General features: G+C 35.2%; 4 protein-coding genes and 1 long non-coding RNA gene across 8 annotated transcripts; 4 read left to right on the top strand and 1 right to left on the bottom strand.

Annotated features, from left to right (window-relative positions):
* Positions 1-20: 20 nt before the first annotated feature.
* Positions 21-6,630, bottom strand: LOC103831061 (beta-hexosaminidase 3). The gene is made up of 14 exons (XM_009106908.3): positions 6,095-6,630; positions 3,278-3,349; positions 2,477-2,512; positions 2,268-2,379; positions 2,051-2,121; positions 1,840-1,970; positions 1,676-1,741; positions 1,479-1,579; positions 1,327-1,386; positions 1,204-1,237; positions 1,043-1,141; positions 890-949; positions 576-826; positions 21-467 (listed from the first exon to the last, which is right to left on the bottom strand). The coding sequence occupies exons 1-14, from the start codon at positions 6,437-6,439 to the stop codon at positions 301-303; spliced, it is 1,605 nt and encodes a 534-aa protein (XP_009105156.1). The 5' UTR covers positions 6,440-6,630; the 3' UTR covers positions 21-300.
* Positions 4,189-5,400, top strand: LOC108869168. Its single transcript, XR_001955469.2, has 3 exons — positions 4,189-4,408; positions 5,077-5,133; positions 5,165-5,400. It is a non-coding gene; the product is annotated as an uncharacterized LOC108869168 (long non-coding RNA).
* Positions 6,631-9,053: 2,423 nt separating the features above from the next.
* On the top strand, positions 9,054-15,227 carry LOC103831060 (type II inositol polyphosphate 5-phosphatase 15). The gene is made up of 11 exons (XM_009106907.3): positions 9,054-9,936; positions 10,162-10,414; positions 10,594-11,404; positions 11,781-11,905; positions 12,336-12,420; positions 12,581-12,746; positions 12,849-12,889; positions 13,009-13,270; positions 13,740-13,863; positions 14,157-14,517; positions 14,582-15,227. The coding sequence occupies exons 1-11, from the start codon at positions 9,198-9,200 to the stop codon at positions 14,978-14,980; spliced, it is 3,366 nt and encodes a 1,121-aa protein (XP_009105155.1). The 5' UTR covers positions 9,054-9,197; the 3' UTR covers positions 14,981-15,227.
* Positions 15,228-15,463: 236 nt separating this feature from the next.
* Positions 15,464-19,644, top strand: LOC103831059 (polygalacturonase). Its single transcript, XM_009106906.3, has 4 exons — positions 15,464-17,242; positions 17,707-17,996; positions 18,084-18,312; positions 18,642-19,644. Exons 1-4 carry the CDS (start codon positions 16,787-16,789, stop codon positions 18,858-18,860), a joined length of 1,194 nt encoding a protein of 397 aa, XP_009105154.1. The 5' UTR covers positions 15,464-16,786; the 3' UTR covers positions 18,861-19,644.
* Positions 19,645-20,152: 508 nt separating this feature from the next.
* On the top strand, positions 20,153-24,680 carry LOC103831058 (mitochondrial proton/calcium exchanger protein). Of its 4 annotated transcripts, none has more exons than XM_009106905.3 (15): positions 20,153-20,379; positions 20,639-21,274; positions 21,349-21,661; positions 22,033-22,179; positions 22,264-22,352; positions 22,438-22,530; positions 22,631-22,757; positions 22,930-22,994; positions 23,066-23,240; positions 23,401-23,595; positions 23,690-23,737; positions 23,819-23,965; positions 24,053-24,135; positions 24,210-24,325; positions 24,413-24,680. In XM_009106905.3, exons 2-15 carry the CDS (start codon positions 20,724-20,726, stop codon positions 24,511-24,513), a joined length of 2,250 nt encoding a protein of 749 aa, XP_009105153.1. In that variant the 5' UTR covers positions 20,153-20,379; positions 20,639-20,723; the 3' UTR covers positions 24,514-24,680. The 4 variants fall into 4 exon arrangements, with proteins under 4 accessions (XP_009105153.1, XP_018508811.1, XP_033130817.1 ...); XM_018653295.2 differs by having other exon boundaries at positions 20,158-20,379; positions 20,675-21,274; XM_033274926.1 differs by having other exon boundaries at positions 20,160-20,383; positions 20,653-21,274.
* The last annotated feature ends 150 nt before the right edge of the window (positions 24,681-24,830 follow it).

The raw sequence follows: 24,830 nt of genomic DNA, 5'->3' as shown, positions 1-24,830 counted from the left end.
TTGGTCTTAATCAAAATATGTATTCAAAACAACAATAAAATATTGATTCATCAGTTACTATTATGAAGCAGAATGGTTATAATTCCATTTAAGACAAAAGAAATACATACTGGAGAATCAGTTATAACTTATGAGTTATAACATAGTGAATCAAACTATAAAGACAAAAAGATAAATTTCCATCTCCAGTTAAAATAAACTATTTTATATTTGAATTTCACTTGATTGCTGGCTGTTGCTTGTGCTCAGCCACGATACCGCTGACAGTAACATATTCTACAATCTAAAACATTTCGATCGTTACTGAGCGAGACATGAACCTGGCTCGAAAGGCGCGACTCGTCCTCCACCAACCAAAGGTGCAGCTGCAACTCCTCTTTCATTCAACAAGCATCTAAAGTGAGCCAACCTCGTAGTTACCTTGTCTGGATTTTCAGCCAACTTTGTGTAGGGAGTCCACAACCGCTCTATCAAACACCAGAATATAACTTTTATCTTTTAAGCAAAAAAGTAGCATACAAAATGTAAAAATAAAATATTTTGCAAGAAGTATAAGAAAATGTTTATATATGTACCTGCAGCTGCGGCAGCACGAGGCCAAATGGTTTGCTGAATGTCAGAAGCATCAATATGTTCACCCCACATGCACACTTCACCACCAAGTACTAGACTTTGTCGCTTTTCATCCTTTATCATCTCAAATGGCTCGTTCGCGTAAAACATTTGCCACGGTGTGTCTATATGGTCCAAATACCATTTGTCTTGGTTACTCATTATGCACCTTAAACCGGCCGCAGTCACTCTCCCAACAACTCCTGTACCAAGCCTGATTCACCACGTAAAAAGATAAGTAATGTTGTCTTCTACACAATTTATGGTTTGCATTTACCAGTTGTGGACCACCGTTTTCGGGTTTAATTTGTTTCCAAAGTTGTTGAAGGTTTCTTCCCTACAGTATATAACATTAGAGCAAAATGTAGTTACTAAGACAAAGCTACTTTTAGCATTTTTTTACTGTCCGATGAAAGGATATTTAAATTACCAGTTGATGATTTCATATCCGTGTGACAAAGCGATCTTTTGCGCCCGTAGTACGAAATATTCATAAGCTTCTGCTTCAGTTTTTCGATGTTTTTTTAGCCTGTAGATTAGATAGTTCAAATAAATAACATGAGCAGATGAAATGTCTAATAGTATCATTACCATTTGGATATTCGAGGTGTTGTAGACCAGCAAGCTGCAACGAAAGTGCATGTAGTCAATATACCATGAAACTAAACACGATAGAGAAGAAATGTATTTGTTAAACTGTGGATACTTTCTTACTTGTATTTACTTCGTCACCTCCCAAGTGGATAAATTTAAACTTAAAGATCTTGCTGAAATCTGAAAAAGATAATTCCATTAGAAAAGGTTTGGCTAAGCATATAATGATATAAATATGATGAGCTGAAAGAAAGTGTTTTTAAAGATCGTACCGGAGAGAATGCCATCAATGACCTTGAATGTAAAGTCACTACTCACGTCAAGCGGTTCTTGACAATTCTTGGACGGCCACAAGGAAGGATATCCCTTTCCCCTTTTATTTATTTATTAGAATGAAAATTATTCTCATCGAAAATAATTTTGAATATAAAGAAATGGGATATGAAGAAGGGTAACAAAAAGAAATTACCATGAGAGAGCGTGGCCTGGAACATCAATCTCAGCTAATACATGAATCCCTCGTCGCCCAGCATAACTATATGTATATTTTACATATATACAAAAGTAGTTCAGATATGGGATTCCTAACAGTCATAATTTTTTATATATATCATTTATGAATCCCAACATTACTTGACGATCTCTGCAGCGTCTTCGAAGGTGTATCTCTGAGTGGGAGAATAAGCGCCATTCCATAGTTTTGGATACGAAGGAATCTCTAAGGGAAACGACTGTGTGTCCACAATGTGCCAATGAAGTACATTCTACGCGTACAACCCAACCAGAGAATTATAAGTGATACGATTCATCAACCAACCAAATTGAACAATAAAAAAGAGCTTACTAGCTTGGTGTATGTCATGGAATCAATCACGTTCTTCATAACAGGTAGTGGCAAATAATGTCGGGATGTATCTGTAGCAACAAACAATGTCTCATATCTTATTTCATCCATTTCACATATTAAGAGATCATATTGCAATTCTATTTATTATATCCTAAAAACAAGTTGAATATATATTGGTAACGTTTAATTTAAAAATAACTGAAAACTTGCTTACCGATCAAAAGACCACGGTAAGAGAATCTAGGCTGGTCTGTGATATTCCATGGAGTCATTAAAATCTCTATTACCTTTTTCTTCATATTAAAATGGCATAACTGGCTGAATGTCTGCATTTATAATTTTATTTATTTATTTTCTTCGATAACTAATTACATCCTTCTTTCGTAAAATGAAAACTAAGTTCAGAAAATAATAAACACAAACCTGTAGGCCATGCAATGCACCGTAAACGCTTTTTGCCTGCGTTGCAACACAGATATCAGTGGAGAGGTTCACGATTGCATTATTAAGTTTTTCTTTTTCATATATTAGCACAAGAGATCAACAAACACTAGTGGAATCACACATTATCATATCCTTTCATGTTTTTTTTTGTACTATTGTCTGAATTAGTGGTCTGTGTATGTATTTTAAAAACAACGGGAAATAGTAATCGACACATAAGCAGATCACGACTTCTGCTTGCATATTTGTATTCTAGTACATGAAAGAACAAACTATAAAGAAAAGACCATACTAAGCCCATCATGGTTAGTATGGTTCACGTGGAGGCAACCATCGCAGGTCCTACATGAGCCTCTATTGTGATATATAGTGGCCAGAATAATGAATTTTTTGTTAATCTTTTCGACTCGAGGGTGATGAGGAATAATATCATTATTTGTTGATTTATTGGCGACAGAAAATGAAATATATTTTTTGAGAGATGAAATATTTACAATTAGAAGGAACAAAACTGCAACGTCAAATAGAAGTATTTGTATTTCCCCTTTTTATTTTGAAACACGTATGTTTTTCTCTTAAATGTATATATTTTCCAGTGGAATCAATTAGATGTCGAACTCAACTATAAAAGAGAGCAACCAAATATTCAAAGTTGGTGTCTTTTATGGTTAATAAAGCTGAATTCACATTTAAATCTTTTATGGATATATAATAATAAGTGGGCAGAAAAAATGATAAAAGGTAGTACTAGTTTTTAGTTGGTGCGTGGGAACTACTAACCTCAAGTTGTGCATACGGCTTCTCTCGGGATGCAACCACTAATTTGTACGATTCATCTGCTCCATATTCCAACTGCACCATACCAATCACACGGATTTTAATAATAACAATAATATTGTTGGGTTTTTGAAAAAATTACACAAACAATATTTTCTTTAAACTGGTAACGGCCAAATGATCAGATGACTAATCTCATAACCATAACATCAAAGAACTTTGTTTATTAAAAACAATAAAACATCAATTTTTATTAAAATTAAAGCCTTGTAAGTCAATGGATACCAATCACACAGATAATCTACTAATAATAGTAATAATAATATATAATATTGTTTGGTTTTTAATAAAATCACGCAGACAATATTTTCTTTAAGCTCGTAATGGCCAAATTATTAAAAAAATGATTTTTAATTTTAAAAAAATTAATGGAATAACAAAATTCGTTATTAATGACTATTAGAAGTGGATACCAGATAATCTGTCGAAGTCAAAAGAAACAAATAAACGATGAATTCATTATCATATCTCACTAATATTGAAATGTTTGTATTTAAAAACTTCTTCAAATTTTATAAAATATAGGTCACTACTTTTATAACCGACTTACAGACTTGCATTTGTTCAGAAGAAAAAATAAAATATAGAATTTAGTGTCTTTAACCATTGTGAACATTGGATTACTATCATACATCGTGGATCATAAAGAAAATAATCTGATTAAAATCTGGATCTAGGATTCTAATATTGCATATTAGGTGGATCTCTGCAATCTTATCCTTGAACTAAAAGTATTATTTTACTCAAATCAAACAGTAAGGACCCTGCATCCTTATTTTTTTAAGCAAAGTAATGATTCAGAATTAAACTACTCATAAAAAATGAACAAAATAAAAAGTGTGTACTATTTACAGTCATGTGTGGAATTATGCTACCGATCGGAAGATGCTAAAACTTGATATCCAATTTGTTATCTCCTATTTTGTAACTGATCTTGGCAAATGGCCACGGTCACAAACACAACCCGCTATATAATTGGTCATGGCGACAGCGTTTTAGAACAATGGTTGCTGTTATAATTTTGTAATAAATGATGAAACGATATCAGTCTAAATAGTGTACTAAATAAGAATTGTTTTAAGTACTATTTCCAAAAGGAATAGAATTCATCTACGATAAATTAAACATTAGCAAAACATCTATACTATTAAAGCAGAATACTTCTTATGATTATGCCCCTGAATTTTCTTATTAATTACAAAACATTCCATTTCTTTTTTCAATTGTTTTTAATGGTTTTCAGAAATTAAAAGCCCAACACATTTGCTTATGTCCAACTAAACAAAACAGCCCAATAATTTAAAAATTTAAAGTCAAAGAAGCCCAACAATATTTTCTTTAAAAAAAATTATAAGTCAATTTAAATACATAATTATTATTAATATTTGTGTAATTATAATTTAATATTTATGCATTATTTAAAAATATGTAGAATGAAAAACGTAATGTCTATTACAGTTTTCATATAATATTTAATTAATAAGTTAAAATTGTAAATAAATAACCTTAGCAAATATATAATCATAATATGATTAAATTTATTGAGTAGAAGTTTGCACAAATTAATTAGTACACAAATTTATTATTATATAATAAAAAATAAAGAAGACAAAATTATAAAAAAATTACTATAAACAAATATAAAATCTATTTAAATATAAATTAGAAAAATATTTATTAATTTAAATGAAATTTTAATAAGAAATGATTCCGCGCTTTGAAAGCGCCGGGTCAAAATCTAGTATATATTTAAAATTTCTACAAAATAATATACCGAAAATATACCTTTACTTAATAAGGTCTTTCAAAACTTTTACCAAAAAAAAAAAGGTCTTTCAAAACTCACGTAAATTATGTTTTCCCAGTTTTGTGCCAAGAGTTAAGAACTTTAATTATGCAATGAAGATGTCCGTGACTGCGGTGGACCACCACACAACTAACGACTCGCCAGACATCAATCAGCAAAACCAAGCAAGCAAACATTTAAAAAATAAGAAGTTGGAGAATCGATACATCTACAGATCCAATTTTATACTCCCTCCGTTTTTTAATATAAGTCGTTTTAAATCTATGCACATAGATTAAGAAAAACATTAATTTCTTATATTTTCAAAACAAAAACATCATTAATTATTTACCTAACCACAATTCAACTAATAGAAAAATAGAAGATATATTATCATTGGTCAGATAACATTAATTATTAATAAATATTACATAGAAAACCGAAAACGACATATAATTTGAAACAAAAAAGTTTCTCTCAAACGACTTATATTGAAAAACGGAGGGAGTATCTCTTTGCTGAACATATAAAAAGTATTCTACAGTATTTAAAATACTCTATTTTAAGCAATAAGAAATTCTTCTACGAAGATATGCCAGTATAGTTACTACTTACTAGTTAGGGTGAGAATGGTAAACATTTTCATAAATGTTAAAAAAAATTTTTGCTAAAAATGATAATTTCAACTTAAAAAGTTTTCAGCATAAAATGCGATGACAGTTTACTAAAAGAAAACAAAGAAAATGATCTTCATCCACAAACAAAAAAAGAAGAAGAATATTTATCTTATCAACTTAACTTTTCCTTCTTCTCCTTTTCAGATTTGTTTAATACGTTTTTCTTATAACTGTTTTTTATACTTTTCAAATAATAATGGCATCATTCTAAAAACTAAACGTAAGCAAAGTATTCATCATTAATTTCATGAAAAAGTGACTTTATTCGTTGACAGTGAGTGGGATAATGAAGCTAACCTCATCGGTGGAGGAAGATATGATGACGTGGAGTCCCTCAAGCAGAGCAGATCCGCCGGAGCTTGAAGAGTTCCGATGGCCGGAGACGACGTGGCTCAGCCTCACAACTGCAAGCATTCTATCGAATCCTTCTTTCAAAATGCCTGAAGGATCCTCGTATTTGCTTCCCTCCGTCACAAGCTTGAAATCTTCGCTTAAATACATTCTACGGCCACCGTGGCTAACTTCCGCCGGTAAAGGCCAAATCCTTAACTTTTCGATGTCCTCAAAGGAGGAGACTGCCCCGGCGATGAATAGCACAAACAGCGGCGCAAGGCCGGAGATCTTTGTTGCTATACCTCTCATTTTATCTCTCTCAGTTAGGGAGATAGGAACAAGTAAAATAACAAAAATGGTTTTTAATATAAAAAAATTTCGTAGCAGAAATGAAGGAGAATCTCAGGATTAAAAGCTTAGAAATCTCGCTCTTTATATAGACATATCTATTTCATTATAAATCTCTAATTCTTTTTTTTTATCAACAAATCTCTAATTCTTAAGTTTTTTTTTAAAAAATCTAATTCTCTTTACACGTATTAAGGGAAAATATATAAATTGTGATACCTTAGTTTAACTACACATTTTTACCTATTCGATAAGCTGAAATACTGCTGACAAAAAAAAAAGAGATAAGCTGAAATACTATTCATGTTAAAGTGATTTAAAAAAAAAAACTCTTGCTTGTAATACAAAATTATAAAACGTAGAATATTTATTATGAAACGTGGATAATATTTATTTACATGTACATTGAGAACTATATACAATTCACATTAATGATTTTACCCTCTAAATTGACGAAATTGGGGGCTGTATAAAGAGTGTTTTCTGAATTAGTGTTAGTGCTAGAAATGCGAAAATGGATTTTCTTATTAATAGTAGGAAAGTATATTATTCGTTTTTGGGTCAAAAGTATATTATATCGTTTTTGGGTCAAAAGTATATTATATTGTTTTGTGAATATTTTGAATCGTATAGGAGTATGTTTGATTAGCGACATAATTATATGTTTGATGATGAAAGGTGGATGGATGAAAAATTTCAGTAATATAGTTTTTTTACATAGTAATATAGTCTCATGTTATGTGATGAGTAGAATTTTATTTTAAATAAATTTCTACCCAATGGTTAAAACTATTGATATTTACAAAAAGAAAGAAGAAGAAGAAGAAGCAAAAGGTGTATGAAGAAAATAGGTGAATAATTGAAGACTGTTTCGTTTATTTGTTAGTGATTTTGGTGAGAATTTGGTAATATTGATATTGTTGATGTGATTTTCATTGGTTAGGTCAACTGGGCTATGTTACCTTTTCTTTTGTCAACGAGGATTATGTTCATCGATATCGTATTATTTACTTTGTATTTTATTTTATTTTATTTGGAGATCATCCACGTTACGAATAGCTAGAACGGATATTGTTTGAGATTATTAATTTTAGTAGTCTTCTCGTAAACTAATTCCGTAAACATATTGTTAAATTCTCAAATTAGAGATGAGTTTTTCTAATTCAAAATAGATTGCTATTGATTTGCGTCTATTAACTTTTCAAAAGAACAACCAAGCTTGGATAGCAAAGCAAGATCTATATTTTCCTAGAAGCAGGCATTGCAAGACTGATGTTGTTGTGTGAAACTTTGTCAAAATAATTCAAGACAATTGGATCAAACTGAAATCAATATGAAGGGGAATGTAGCTTACGTCTTCAGTTGAGACTGGAAATTCAAATTCTTGGTATTTCGACAATGAATGTTCACAACATATGACTGAAGCCAAAAGATATATTGGATTAACTTTCTCCTATGATGGGTGGAAGAGTTACTTTTAGTGACGTGGACAAGAAACAAATCATGGTGTTGGTTCCATTGAGAATCCAAACCAACCACAACTTGTGAGTGCTTTCCAAAGGATTGAAAGCCATTTTCATCAGTATATGCTAGTTATGTGATGATGACTTGAAATTCATATTCACTAAAACTGATTTCAAGGCTATTGATGTAACCAGAAGTATAGTTATGCTCGGTGTTAGATCAAGTAAGAACTATTATAAGTGAGGGAGATCCAGTAAACGTTTGGTGCATGTAAAATCTCAACTAGATCTACGGCGCAAGAAGATGAGACATATGGGTTTTCATGTTCTAATTAAGTCGACTTCAAAAGAGATGTGGTTCAAGGGGTACCTAAATTTGAGACATCAAATGAAAATGTTTATGACACATGTTGCTATGCAACATAAACAACTCTTAGACAAAATTTCGAGCTTGCTCACATAGACTCAGTAAAACCTGTTCAGACTGAGAGTATTAGTGGGATATGTTCAGACTAAGAGCATTAGTGGAACCAGTTCATATAAGAGCTCAGAATATGCTTTCTGATATATATTTTATGTTGATTATATTTCATTGATTTGGTTTTTGAATCAATGTGTAATTCGAACTAGTATAGATATTGTTGGCAAAAAAGAATGATATAACATTATTGCTTTGATCTCGCAGAGTATACATGACATGACAACCACTTTCTTAAACCGATACTTGTTTCAAGCTGCGCTCATAGCATCTTGAGAGAAATGAATCAAAGACGACATGGCGAACTTTTATTTCACTGCTATATCAACTTGCAAAAATCATTGACAAGAGGGTAGAATTAAGTTAATTATGTTTTTCATTATTATTTAAACAACTTTTTTATAGATATATTTGATGTAAAATTGTTTTTGGTTGAATAAATAAATCTAACAGATAGCCGTACTATTAATATTGACATGTACTTTAGTTTTTTCTTTGTCAACCACATGTACTTTAGTCAAAATCTTATTTATATGCAGTAGATCGATGTTTTTTTTTTTAATTTACAAAATTCATAAAAATGTGATTCACGGTAGCCATATAATTTTTTTTAACTGGCCAGGAAAGAATATTAACCAGAGGAGGTTCGTAGCAACACGTTTCAAGCACTTCTTTCTGCTTCTCAAAAATATCTCCTCTCGAGAGGCTTTACCGAATCGAAAAACTTCGTCTCTCTATCTCTCTCCCTCGACTCTGCTCAAAGTAAAAACTCCAAGTCATGGGAGATCATCAAAACGACGACGTTTTCTCCTTCTTCACCACTCCCAACGACTCCGACTTCTCCTCCGCCGCGGCTACTCCCTCCACGCTTTTCAACCCTTGCTCTTACTCCTACTCCTCCTCCTCCTCCGGCGACGAATCTCACCCCTCCGCTCCCTCCGTCGACGACAGCAACAAGCGAATCGACTACATGATCCAGTTCCTCGACCGTAGGCTCAGCCAAGACGGCAATTTCGACGCGATCGGGCCTGAGAACGACGCTGACGGATCAGATTCTCTCCCGGAGTTCGTCGGGAAGTGCGGTGGGACCGGGATCTTCAAGGTTCCGATCAGGTCCGCAGTTCATCCGAATCGGCCTCCCAGTCTCGAGGTGAGGCCTCATCCTCTGAGGGAAAGTCAAATCGGACGGTTCTTGAGGACGATGACGAGTACGGAGAGGCAATTGTGGGCTGGAGCTGAGGACGGTGGGTTGAAGGTGTGGGACTTCGACGGGATGTACGGAAGCGGGAGGGGATTAGAGGTGGAGGATACGGCGCCGTATAAGGAGACTTCGGAGGTGGAGATTGGGTCTTCAGTTGTGTGTATGATTGGAGATGAAGGTAGTAGAGTGGTTTGGAGTGGGCATAGAGACGGGAGGATTAGGTGTTGGAAACTGAGAGATGACCATGTGATTGAAGAAGTTTTGTCATGGCAAGCTCATCGTGGTCCGGTGCTCTCCATTGCCATCTCATCTTACGGTGAGTGTATAGACATTTTAGCAATCGATATGGATTAAGTAGTGAACTTGAAACTTCCTGTACTTAATCATCCTTAGGTGGATATATGATCTCGTTGAGTTAGCCTTTCACTGCCTTTTGGAATCTCTATTTCTACCTCTGAATATAAACTATGGAACCTTTGCAGACGAGTTATATTTTGTTTAACCTTCTCTCATGTCTTAACTTTTGTTATCGGTTGTCTAGGAGATATATGGTCCGGGTCTGAGGGAGGCGCTCTTAAAGTTTGGCCCTGGGAAGGTCTGGGGAAGTCTCTTTCTTTGAAAATGGAACAGAGGCACATGGCTGTGATATCAGTAGAGAGATCGTATATTGACCCAAGGAACCAGACTTCGGCCTATGGTTTTGCTAATACATTGACATCAGATGTTACATTCTTGGTATCTGATCACACAAGGGCAAAAGTATGGAGTGCTAGTCCCCTGACGTTTGCTTTGTGGTAAGTTGGAGACACGCTTTTGTCTGCCTTTCTTATGTTTCAGCCTTATGATTCTGTCTGATCTCCAAAATTTCAAAGCATTTTAATCAATACACTAGATAAATATTATCTACTTTCGTATGCCATTGAGTAACTTTGTTGTAATTTTGTTTGTCTTCTGTTTGTTTTTTGCATGTCAGGGATGCGCGCACAAGGGATTTGATCAAAGTATTCAACATTGATGGGCAGCTTGAAAATCGAAATGACATGTCCGCGTTTCCTGATTTTGGCATTGATGAAGATGCAAAAATGAGGATTGCCACTGCTTCAAGGAAAGAGAAAAGTCAGTCTTCTCTTGGATTCTTTCAGCGGTCGCGTAATGCTCTTATGGGAGCAGCTGATGCTGTTCGCCGTGCTGCAGTGAAAGGGGGGTTTTGTGATGATAGTAAAAGGACTGAGGCCATTGTCATATCTGCTGATGGACTCATTTGGACTGGAACTGCAAACGGCGTAGTTATGCGATGGGATGGGAATGGTAATTGCTTGCAAGAGTTCTCATACCAGTCTTCTGGTATTCTCTGCATGTTTACTTTTTGTTCTCGGCTGTGGGTTGGTTATTCCAATGGAACTGTTCAGGTATTGGACCTTGAGGGAAAGCTGCTTGGAGGATGGGTGGCTCATAGTGGCCCTGTAATAAAAATGGCTATTGGTGGTGGTTATTTATTTACCCTTGCGTATCATGGAGGTATCCGAGGATGGAATGTTACTTCTCCAGGGCCCCTTGACAACGTATTGCGGGCTGAGTTGGCTGGGAAAGAATTTTTGTATTCAAGGATCGAGAATCTGAAAATATTAGCTGGTACGTGGAACGTTGGAGAGGGTAGAGCTTCAACCGACTCAATTGTATCTTGGTTAGGCTGTGCTGCAACTGGAGTTGAGATCGTAGTTGTTGGACTGCAAGAAGTTGAAATGGGAGCAGGAGTTCTTGCAATGTCCGCAGCAAGAGAAACAGTAAGTTGCCGTTTACCTAGTATTACCGGGAAATATTTATGTGTTAATGTGTATGACATTCTTCTGGGTGAAGCAACACCAATGCTATTTAAGTTATGCAATTCAGGGAAGAGTAGACAACATGAACATAATCTGGTTAAATGCCTCAGTTGTTTGGCCTTAATTTTGCGCGATCCTCGTGACCTTTGTTTTGCTTTTAAGTTATTTCTAGTAAATAAATTTTCAGAAGCACACAGGCACGCCCACACACACACACATCCTTTTTTCATTCTCTTTCTGGTTAAGGGGATACGTTTTGTACGACCAGCTAATAGCCTGTCTGTAAAATGCATTTTGGTATTCTGAATTTCTTAACTCTGTTTCCTCGAAAATGCAGGTGGGACTTGAGGGTAGTCCACTAGGTCAGTGGTGGATGGATCTGATAGGGAAAACTTTGGATGAGGGTTCATCGTTTGTTCGTGTTGGCTCTAGGCAGCTAGCAGGGTTGCTCATATGTGTATGGTTAGTCCTTCTTGAAGTCACTTATATCGTTTCATTTCATTTGGACAATCTATGTTTATAGATGAAGCATACTCCGTGTTATTTATGCTCATCTGAGTTGTTTAATTGTCAGTTGCCAAATGTTCTCTTTCAATCTTGTTTCGACAGAGCAGTTCTTAAATAACAGCATAGGAATAACTTGTCATTTTGAATTATCTTATTTCAGATTTGGTTGATTTTTATTGGATTTTTTAAAAGATTTGGTCCTAAAGTTAAGGAGAGAGAATAAAGATTACGGTGTTACTTATCCTTCCTTTGTTGACTCTGGGGATTCTTTTCCCCCGATTTATATGCTGCATACTTTCTCTCTGGGCGTGTTTTACCATTTCACTTACCAGTATTGAATGAATTTTATAAGTTTATATTCTTATAGAGGAGATACATTTTTCAGGGTGAGACATGACCTTAAGCCTCTCGTGGGAGATGTAGACGCTGCTGCGGTTCCTTGTGGTTTTGGACGAGCGATTGGTAATAAGGTATGGTGCGTTTCGGCAATAGTTGCTCACGAGTATCATCAACAAAAAATAGGGGATTATCTCAAGTATTATTTTGATGTTAACTGTTATGGTTCTTGTCCACTTTTTGATTTCTTTATCATCTCATCTCTATAATTACAGAACATTTTTGTCTTTTCAGGGAGCAGTAGGTGTTCGACTCAGAATGTATGATCGAATACTGTGCTTTGTAAATTGTCATTTTGCTGCACACCTTGAAGCTGTTAGCCGGCGAAATGCTGACTTTGACCATGTTTATCGAACAATGGCCTTTTCACGCCAGTCTAGTTCACTCAATTCAGGAGCTGGTATGCTGCGAAATATATTCCTCTCCTGCTCTGTTGCCTTCTTGGCTTATCGATTTTGGCCTATTCATTGGTCTCTCTTGTTATTGATCTCTTCCATTGCAGCTAGTGCTTCAGTTGGTGTCTCAATGCCTCGTGGTGGAAATGTACGTACTTCCTTCGATTGTTTTTTTTTTTTTTTTTTTTTTTTTTTTTTTGCTATCATTCTCTAGCAGAGACTGTAATATGTAGTTTCTTCAAAAGTCTAAGAGCTATATTTTCACAGGCTGTCAACACATTTGAAGCAAGGCCTGAATTATCTGAAGCAGACATGATCGTATTTCTTGGAGATTTTAACTACCGCTTGGACGATATAACTTATGATGAAACAAGGGATTTCATTTCTCAAAGATGCTTTGACTGGCTAAGACAAAAAGACCAGCTACATACTGAAATGGAAGCTGGGAATGTCTTTCAAGGGATGCGTGAGGCAATTATCGGGTTTCCTCCAACATACAAGTTTGAAAGACACCAAGCTGGTTTAGCAGGTCAGTGATTTTCTCTTTGTTGCTTCTAATAATTTCTTATGTATAATAATAGTTCAAGGTTCTGTACCAAATCTTTCTTTTTTTTCTCTTTCATCGTTCCAAATCTTCCTAAGTTGACTGCATTATGAATTGTGAACATCCAAGCTTTTCTCTGCTAGTTAGGTAGCCTAAAACCTAAAGGTCGATACTTTGGAAAGTTGAGAATGTGGATTTCTCCTAGTACAGTAGTACTTCAGAGGAAAAGTACAAACTAAAGTTTGAAAAGTTAGCCTTGTATCTACCTAGGAAATTTAAATATATGTGATATTAAACTTTCTACTGGCTTCTATAATATGGTCACGTGATTTTTTTCAATGGGAAGAGGCTGGATCTGTGATAATATTACTATATCCAGGCCTAGGGCTTTTGGGATTGAACGGGCATTGAGTTGCCGAAATCGTATTTGAACATTGAAGCTGTGTTTCTGCAGGATATGATTCTGGGGAAAAGAAGCGGATTCCTGCCTGGTGCGATAGGATCCTCTATCGGGATAGCAAGAGTCATTTGGGAGCTGACTGCAGTTTGGATTGTCCAGTGGTGTCTTCTGTATCACAGTAAGCTTCCTGTTTTTCCTTGGATACGTTCGGTAGGTTGCTGTGTCAGTTCACGGTAAAAAAACTAGAAAGCATACTAAATAGAGGATCACGGTCGTAGGTTTCCATATGTTTTATTAGATCATTAACAGATAATGAAAAGTGCTTCATTTGAGATAACAAATTTTTAGCTTACTATAACGAAGGACTTAAGCATAGGTTGTCGCTACTTATCAGTCCTTGACCTTCCTTTATAATTAACCTAGAATTGAGCAAGGATTGAGGGTTGCACTTCTTTATTTTGATTTTGGAAGGTATGATGCGTGCATGGATGTAACAGACAGTGACCACAAGCCCGTGCGCTGTGTATTTAGCGTAAAGATCGCCCGGGTCGATGAATCAGTTAGGAGACAAGAATTGGGGAACATCATAAACACGAATAAGAAAATCAAGGTCATGCTTGGAGAGTTAAGCAAGGTTCCAGAAACAGTTGTCAGCACTAATAATATAATTCTCCAGAATCATGATTCAACGATTCTGCGTGTCACGAATAAGAGCGAGAAGCACATTGCTTTCTTCAAAATAATTTGTGAAGGTCAGTCTATCATTGAAGAGGATGGTCAGGCACACGACCACCGAGCAAGAGGCTCTTTTGGGTTTCCCCAGTGGTTGGAGGTTAGTTCTTCTTTTGATTTCTAGGAGCTTAATTTCAGTAAAATACTTATTTTTTTGTAAACAGGTGTCTCCAGGAACGGGGATAATCAAGCCGAACCAAATAGCCGAGGTCTCAGTCCGCCTCGAAGACTTCCCAACAGTACAAGAGTATGTGGACGGTGTTGCTCAGAACTCATGGTGTGAAGACACAAGAGATGAGGAAGTCATATTGGTGCTCGTGGTGCACGGAAGGTTCTCGACCCAAACAAAAAACCATAGAATACGTGTGCGTCATATCCCTCGTGGATGCACCACGGCAAAGAAACATTACGATGATAGACCCAAAACCTCAGGACAAATAAACGCTCTTCATCGATCCGATTATCAACAGCTAAGCAATACGCTTGATGTGGTTGAGCAATTAAAGGAACTTGCACAGTCCATAGAAGAGGAGCCACCTCTCTCTCGGAGGGGTCTTTTGTAAGTGTACATAGAGTGAGGTGAAATCAACTCTTGCCTTTTATGGATTCTAATGGGGGAAATTTGTGTGAAAAAGACCACAAAAGAAATTGATTAGCTTCTTGCGTTTTTTTGTTTAGAGGCTAATATGTTGTTGTTGCTTATGAGAGTAATGGATTTGTAATGTAACTTTTATTGTTTTGTATCTCTCTCTCAATAATACTCTGATAACTTAAGTGATGAATTTGTAACAATATACTATTTTGAAAATCTCTAGCAAGTTCTCATAACGCAAACATATTGAAAAAAAAATAGAAATGAATTTTCATTTAAAGCAAAAACAAAAAATACAATGTTTTGTCTATGTTTGTATAAATTTAACAAGTTTTATAATTTATATTTATAAATTTATGATTTATGATTTTAATAGGACCATACATTTATTTAAAAGTTCTTAAGCATTTATTATTTAATTAAATTACATTATATTTTGAATTAGTCTAACTTTATCAGATATTAAATTATAAAATTTATACTGTTTTACTTTTGGTATTAGTAATATTGAGTTATGCCAATCATCAGTCTATTATATAAAAGATGATTTGATTATATTCTTATAATGTGAACAAGTTACAAGAGATTCAATGTGCTTTAAGATACAACACACGCTTTTTTGGGTCGATGACAGTATATGATTAATTAATAAGTTTTGTTGTACATTCTTTTATAAGCAATGTGATGCTTAACTTTCAACTTCGCATGTATGATAAATCTCTTAAAGTAAGGCTTAAAAAAGGAACGAAAAACGAAGAAAGAACATTCAGTATAATACTAGATAATAACTTTAAACATGATATGGAATGATTCGTTGAATTTCATTACATTTATACCCCTCTGTTTAAAAAGATGTATACTTGAATTTTATACACGTTAAAATACATATTAAATTTTGATTATAAATATATTATTTTCTGTAATTATCTATTTTTATAACACTAAATTAATATAAATTTATTACAGACAATTTATTTTTTTCAAAGTTTCGAATTTATTTTTATGACATAATAAACATGCATAAAAACGTAAAAAAATATTTTTGAAACAAATTTCTTCGTATCTTTTTGGAGAAAGTATTTCGTGAGAAACTAGTTACACAGTTATTTCATGAGTTATCCATTGGTTCAAAGCTCTGATGAGCTCGACTCTATTCACATATGTTTTCAGATAACTTTTTTTTGTGACCAAGAGCTATGGTATCATGGTTTCAACCTCACAAGTTATAGCAAAATATATGGCCGGTTTAAATTCTTTAGGAATAAAGACAATTTGATGACAAAAAGACAATTTGTCTTATGGTTCGTTCCTTTGTTGTATGGTCGAAGAACTGCTTTAGGTCTAAAACCAAATTTGTATTGTTAAAAGTAATCAAGGCTATAGATCTTATATATTGAATTATGTAGAACCAAATTATGAAACGGTCATGATTGTAATATAACATCTTATAAAAATGATTAAAGTAGAAGGATCACTTCATAGTTACTTGACTTATAACAAAAGAGGATATATTTTGAGCGTTACGTACGGAGGCTTCTAAATTACTTGGAAACCAAACAACTCGTTTTTCAAATACCGTAGAGAAATTGATGGCGACGCGCGCCGTTTGCTTCATATTGTGATTCCTTAAAGCACAATGAAGCTTTCTTCTCTTTATCCAAAACCTTAAAACATATATATACACACGTGCACACTTATAGAATCATCAAAAACAATCTTTCACCGGAAGTTAATACGTTCTTAAGCTTTTATATCATTCCAATAAAAACAAACACACATGGCATCGTCTCTAAGCTTGGTTCACATTTTTACCATCCTTGTAACAATAATCATGTCCCGTTTTGCTCAGTTTGACGCAAGAACAAGTCTTAACGTTCTGAGTTTCGGGGCGAAACCAGACGGAGTTGTAGATTCCACAAAAGCCTTTTCGGATGCATGGGACTCAGCGTGTCGAGTGGAAGACTCGGCCATGATTTACGTGCCAAAAGGAAGGTATTTGATTGGTCGGGAGCTTCGTTTTGAAGGAGAAAGTTGCAGAAGCCGTGAGATAACCCTAAGGGTCGATGGAACTTTGATTGGTCCTCAAGATTACAGGTTGCTTGGGAAAGAACAAAATTGGTTCAGTTTTGTTGGTGTTCACAATGTTACTGTTCTTGGAGGTTCTTTTGATGCTAAAGGATCCACACTATGGAGTTGCAAGGCCAATGGTCAAAACTGCCCTGAAGGTGCAACGGTATGTCATATGTGCTAGCTGAAATCATTAATTTGGGTCGCTAATTTTAATTTTAAGGCCAAACTTTTGTAAAATGTTCCTTTGCCTTCGTTTTTGAGTTTAACAAATGAAAAGAGAATATAACAGTTTAAAACCAGCTTATTAGAGTTTGCTTTTAGTACAACTTTTGTTTTTCAATTTTAAAGGAGACTCATACACATATATGCCATATTTTATACCAAAATATTAAAATACTCTATATTTTCCAAAATAAACAAATTAATAAATTATATCCTAAAGTCTGAAGCGTAAACCCTAAAAATTAAATAGAAAACTCCAAATTGGTGTATGTGTCAAACTCCTTTTTATATAAAAAGAAACAAATTGGCCATTTTTAGTTTAGTTGATTTTTGTTTTTTATTGTACATTTTTTATAAGAAAATGCAAACAAAAATAACAATCATGACCTTATATATTTACCGCAGACACTGAGATTCATGGACTCTTACAACGTCAAGATCATAGGAGTATTGTCGTTGAACAGTCAATTGTTCCACATAGCAATCAACCGTTGCAACAATGTAAAGATTGAGGATATCCGCATCATAGCACCAGATGATAGCCCCAACACTGATGGAATTCACATTCAGAAATCGACTGACATCGAGGTCAGAAATGCTTCTATCAAAACTGGAGACGACTGTATATCTATCGGACCTGGTACAAAGAACTTGATGGTAGATGGAATCACCTGTGGTCCTGGTCATGGAATCAGGTATATATAGTAACACCTAGCGTGATACATTACAAGTATTATTAATTGGTCTAGTTATATTGGTCTCACATATATTATTTTGTCCAGCATTGGTAGCTTAGCGAAGGACCTAGAGGAGGAAGGCGTGGTAAACGTGACAGTGAAGAAGGCAGTGTTCGTACGAACGGACAATGGGTTAAGGATAAAGTCGTGGCCACGTCATAGCAAAGGATTCGTGGAGAGGGTTCGGTTCTTAGGGGCTCTTATGGTCAACGTCTCCTATCCTATCCTCATCGACCAGAACTATTGCCCTGGCGATTCTTATTGCCCTACTGAGGTAATTTTTGCTTTAGTGACTTTTTATATTGCTTACTGCAAAGCCAAAATTGGTAAAAAGTAGAAAGAAATGCGATAACAGTTTTGGTAATAATTAATATAATTTGTATATTATTCAAATAAAAACACATTCGATAAATGATCCATCATATTTTAAAAATTCTTCAATACCGATTCTAGAAATAGAAAACAAGTTTGGTTATTGTATTCACGTGTGAATTGTTTTTATTTATTTACATATCTTAGAACCTAACTAGATGATGGAATTTTATTCATGTGTGAATTGTTTCTAAAACATAAGTGACTAATGTGAAGAATTTAAAATTTCAGGAGTCGGGAATCAAAATAAACGATGTAATATACAGTGGAATCATGGGAACATCGGCCACAAAAGTTGCTATAAAGATGGATTGCAGCGAGCGATTCCCATGCACTCAGATACGAATGCAGGCAATTAATCTAACTTATCGCGGTGGAGCAGCAACAACTTCTTGCATCAATGCTTCCGGTAAGCAACTTGGTTTGGTTATACCCAACGGATGTCTCTGATCGGACTCTATTCGTTTTTCTTGACCAAGACTTGTAAAATCAAACATCATACTGGTCCTATGGAAACTGAATGTAATTCATTAACACACATTATGGGTTTATATACTTTATAACCCTTGTAAATAATTCTTTGTATATATACATCATGTGGTTGTAACTACTGTCTACTTACATGTAAATAAATAAAATGGAGCTCAGCAGTTTCACGCAAACGAATCATTGTCGCAATGCATGTGTTCTAAACTAAGGAATTCGAAACTCTACAAAAATGGAATTAACGATTTGAAGAGTACTCCAAATCAATGCTAATGATTAATATAAAAATGAGAAAAACGCAGCCCACCAATCCAAACAGCCGTACCAAATGTTCAAAAAGAGGAAAAGATTGAATAAATTACATAAACTATTCAAAAAAGGAACTGCCAGAGTGTTTGACATGTTTATAAGTAGGCTACACCTCCTCTTCAATAATCCAATACCACCAAAAATGCATACTAAGCACTCATTATCACGAACTGAAAAACTACTCACATGATTTTCACGGACAAGTGTTCGTAATAACATGGTATATCAACATCAGTACTACCAAAGGCCGCAGAAAACAACATGATGTACAAGAATATCAATTTAAACCATAGGAAGATAAAATAAGGAGAGTAGAAGTTAAATAAAATGGAAATAAAAAATTGGACACATTTACTAGTTCCTCATGCAAAATAAAATTACATCATAGACACATTAGTCTCATTTCAACCACTAGGTAAAAGAAAACTGTGAGACGCATAAAAAATTACGATTTGATAATAATTAAAATAGTACAACGTTAGAAATATATTTGACAACAAATAAAGACCAAAACACCTCAATAATATTTTTAAAATCAAATAAATATAATTATTCTGCCAAACTCCTAAGATATATAGATATTTCTAAAATGTTATGTTTATTTATCCAACTCAAATTTTAGAGGGTTTCAAACAAATTCACGAATGTTTTCTAAATTTCTTTTCTTAGAAAATCGTTTTTGAGATTTTTTAAACTAGACAACATTTATCTTATATAAAAGTTATTAATTAATTATTTTTATTGTGAACAGTTTAATTTAATAAATATTAATTTTTGATTGCTCTTTTCATAATAATATTTTTAGTGCTACTACTGAGATTATTTTTTAAATTCATGTAATACATGCACAAAAGTAAAGTCTAGTACCATATGTCGACCGTATACTTTTCACAATACAAAATAAATATTCATCATTAGCAAAAAAAACAAAAAAGAAGAATATTCACAAAACATCCCGGAGAGATCCGGAGCCGGGTAGAAGATATTTGACTATTTGTAATTTCGGATAGGACACGACCCGACCCGAAACAAAACGGTCAAAATCAGCAGAAACACGTTGAATCATTCTTCTCAGGGCTGAGTGACGAGTCACGACGCGATTCATTTGAAGCTCGAAGTATCCTCCACTTCCTCTCTCTCTCTCGCGTTTGATCGATCCTTCCTCTTTGTAGATGTAAGTCGCACAATCAATCCTCTCCATTGATGAGTTTCTAGTTTCTCTCATCATCTTAGTTTCATCGCAATCAATCAATCAATCAATTCTTCGTGTGTAATTTCATATGCTATTGCGATTTTAGTGAAAATCTGAATTGTTTCGTCATTTTGTGGAATGATCTATCATAGAGTATTAAAATGATTGTGATTAATCAATGATATAATCTGTGTAGAATATCAAATGTAGTGAGCTATGTTTGTGTATAATCACTATGCAGATAACATTGTAGAGTTCGGCTTTTGATGGTGTGTAGCTAGCTGGTTTCATACTGTATAGAGCTTTAAACATTACTTGCAAAAAAAATGGCTTCAAGAGCGCTTCTCCGAAGAAGGAAGTACATCGTTCAGTCTCTAAGTGAACAGTTTAACACGATCCAATGTCTTTCAAGCGTTGAGCGTCAAGGATATGAGAGCATTAAGGGTCTGGATTCTGGAAAACCTGATTCCAAATTGCCTTATTTTCTCAAGAATAAAGAGTCGTTCACTTCCAATTTGGATGGGTTTCACACAAGTCGATTGCTTCAGTCTCCTAATTTTAGTAACGGAGGAGTTGGAAAGTTAGAGTTTCCTTACCCGTTGGGGTATAGATCGGTTCAACAGTCTTTGTGGTCTTCTGTGGCAACGGCCAACAAGCCTGATGATGATAAAAAGGGAGAAAAGATTACTTCACAAAGCAAAGAAGCCTCTCCGGAGGAGTGTGATGAAGCAGTGGAGGGGCTGAGTTTGGCTAAAGCTAAAGCTAAAGCGAAGAAATTGGAAGAATCGCAAAAATCTGATGTATACATTATGCAACGTGTGAGGGCGTTTCTTCTTGGAATTGGTCCTGCTTTGAGAGCTATTGCATCCATGAGCAGGTCAGGATTGTGGCTTTTGAGCTGTATTTGATGGAATTTTGTTGTTATTTTTAACATATGATCTGTTTTTGCAGGGAGGACTGGGCCATCAAGCTTCGCCACTGGAAAGATGAATTTAAATCTACCCTGCAGCACTACTGGCTGGGGACAAAGCTGCTCTGGGCTGATGTCAGAATTAGTGTTAGGCTGCTTGTTAAACTTGCTAATGGGAAAGGTCTCTCTAGGAGGGAACGGCAGCAACTCACTCGAACCACTGCGGACATTTTTAGATTAGTCCCGGTCGCAGTTTTCATTATTGTCCCGTTCATGGAGTTCTTGCTACCGGTAGCTCTTAAGCTGTTTCCAAACATGCTCCCGTCGACTTTCCAGGACAAGATGAAAGAAGAGGTATTGTTAAAAAATCTTCTCTGTTCTTTATGTGTAGAAATGTTTAGCCCTTGATCTAGTTCCCTAGAAGAATTTTCAATCTTTTGAACACGTGCTTACATCTGAGTACTGGAATTTCTTTTGTTGAAACTGATTTAGAGTACTAAGGCTACTCAATGCTGATAGTAAACTAGTGTACAAATTTAGGAAGAGCAGAGCAAAGAGGCTCAGTTTATTAATGCTAAAAGATACACAAATCATATTTATATTTTACTATTTTGAGCTACATTGATCTGGGAAGTATGATTTTGATTGATCTTTTGTCGTCTCACAGTTACTCTTTCCTGTTTGTCAAGTTAGATGCTAAAATTCTTGGAACGTTTCTTTTTCAGGAGGCGCTGAAAAGAAGGCTGAATGCAAGGATGGAGTATGCAAAGTTTCTCCAAGATACTGTGAAAGAAATGGCAAAGGAAGTCCAAACCTCACGCAGTGGGGAGATAAAAAAGACAGCAGAAGATCTAGATGGATTCATGAACAAGGTTCGCTTTTCTTGTTATCTTGTACAGTTAAGTTCCTTCTATTTAGTCACGATAGACTGATACCTTCGTTAATCAATTGTATAGGTCAGAAGAGGAGTAGGTGTTTCAAATGATGAAATTTTGGGCTTTGCAAAACTATTCAATGATGAGCTTACATTGGATAACATTAACAGGTTACACATTAGTCAAAATTGTATATATTACGGTACTACTTCTCTCTTGGCTTGTTTTGTTTATATATAATCTTCTTAACTGCAGGCCTCGATTGGTAAATATGTGCAAATACATGGGTATTAGCCCATTTGGAACGGATGCATACTTACGTTATATGCTTCGGAAAAGATTACAGGAGTAAGTTCACCACTCTGCTTATACTGCCATTTTTCTTGTCTCAATTTATTCTCTCTTTTCCACATAACCATTGGGCCTTGCCGTTCCTTGGACTTCGTAGGATTAAAAAGGATGATAAGTTGATCAAAGCTGAGGGTGTAGAGTCTCTCTCAGAAGCTGAACTTCGCCAAGCTTGCAGATACAGAGGAATGCTTCAATTGGGTTCAGTTGAAGAAATGAGACAGCAGGTTAATGCTCGTTTATAATTATTCAGCTTGCAATCTTTTCTGGAGGTGGTATTAAACAGATGATACTCTTTGTGAACAAGAAGAATGATCTTTTTTGTTTGGTACATGTGTTGTCTTAGAAGTTAAACTAAACAAATAGGTGATTTCTGATCTGCAAATCACTTTTTTGCAGTTAATTGACTGGCTGGATTTGTCCCTCAACCATTCAGTTCCATCATCCCTCCTAATTCTCTCTAGGTAAGCTTTTCCTGCAGCTCAATATACTATACGACAGAATTAAAAATGACTTTCCCGTATTTGTCTTTCAGATCTTTCTCGATGTCTGGGAAACTCAAGCCAGAAGAGGCTGTCCAAGCTACTCTCTCCTCTCTGCCAGACGAGGTTCTGGACACAGTTGGCGTCACAGCTCTGTCATCAGAAGATTCTGTATCAGAAAGGAAGAGGAAGTTAGAATACTTAGAAATGCAAGAAGAATTAATCAAGGTCTTCCTTTTTTCTTTTCCTACCAAAGTAAAAGCATGATTGAGGAAACTATGTTTCTCTTTTCCGTGGAGCCTTTGAAGTTTTGTCTTGTATGTGGAATTTGCTGAGATACTACCAGGAACCTCTTTTCTTGCTTACGTTGGGATTCAATTGAATGTAGGAGGAAGAGGATGAAGAAGAGGAGGAAATGGCAAAGATGAAAGAGTCTGCTTCAAGCCAAAAAGATGTAGCGTTGGATGAGATGCTGGCTTCTACAGCTAAAGATGCTAATGAACAAGCGATAGCAAAAACTCTTGAGAAACATGAGCAGCTCTGTGAGCTCAGCCGTGCATTGGCAGTTTTAGCTTCCGCATCTGTAAGGAGACATTACCACACTCTCATTTTGTTTACTATCAGAGATAAGAAAACCGTTAATGCTTATCGTTTCTTTTGACTTGCTTGGATCCCAGTCTGTTAGCATGGAGCGTGAAGAGTTTCTCAAACTAGTTAAAAAGGAGGTAAAATCTGCTTTGCATTGCCTTTTAGCTTTAATCTTGCTTTCTTGGACTTTTTCTGAGTACTTTTATCTTATGTTACAGGTGGATCTATACAACAGCATGGTAGAGAAAGGTGGTACAGATGACGAGGAAGAAGCTAGGAAAGCTTACTTAGCTGCTCGAGAAGATAGTGACCGAAGTGCTCAGAAAGCAATCGCTGATAAAACTTCTTCTGCACTGCTAGATAGGGTAACAACAAAGTTTATTTTTCTGTATCTGTAATAAACTATAGAAAGTCTTATTAAATCTCATCTTCATCTACCTTTCCATCTTTAGGTTGAGTCAATGCTCCAGAAACTTGAAAAGGAAATAGATGACGTCGATAACAAGATTGGAAACCGCTGGAGACTCCTGGACAGGTCTGTGTGGAATCATCCTATAGATTTGTTTCTGAATAATTTGGCAGTCGATAAATACAATTTTGTATGTACAGAGATTATGATGGAAAGGTAAGTCCAGATGAAGTTGCATCGGCTGCGATGTACCTAAAGGACACATTGGGCAAAGAGGGAATTCAAGAGCTTATTCAGAATCTTTCTAAGGATAAAGGTCACAACTCTTTTTTCTTTTTTCTTTTTTCTTCCATTGCCTTAACTTTTCAACTTGATCGAAGCTCTTTTTGTTTCCCTCTTGTAGATGGCAAAATTCTGGTGGAAGATTTGGTGAAGTTAGCTAGCGAGATTGAAGATGCTGAAGAAGCAGCTGAGGAGGCTGCGAATGAGCCAACCAAGCCTTGAGATTGTTTGTTCTTTTGTGTGTTGTCTCATTTTCACGATTCATTTTTCTGTTTACTGGAAAGTAAAATTCATATAGTATGACTAAAATCTATCATAATAAGTTTCTTGACACGTTTTTTTTTGTTATCAACATTATTGGTTTCTTCAAGAAAAGCTTTTTTATATGAGTTTGATATGAGTTAACGTGGGATAATAGATGAATGAACAAATTGAATCAATAAAATATCGTCGATTGGTTAGCATGGACAAAATATTTCACATACTCACTATTTAGGCTTTGGAGAAGCGTGATTCGCAGATATGTAGTTCGCTTTAAC

The sequence above is a fragment of the Brassica rapa genome, chromosome A07 (assembly GCF_000309985.2).
Source record: "Brassica rapa cultivar Chiifu-401-42 chromosome A07, CAAS_Brap_v3.01, whole genome shotgun sequence".
In the NCBI taxonomy this organism is placed as follows: domain Eukaryota; kingdom Viridiplantae; phylum Streptophyta; class Magnoliopsida; order Brassicales; family Brassicaceae; genus Brassica; species Brassica rapa.
The sequence above is the reverse complement of the archived record's forward strand: the minus strand, read 5'-3'. Positions and strand labels throughout refer to the sequence as shown.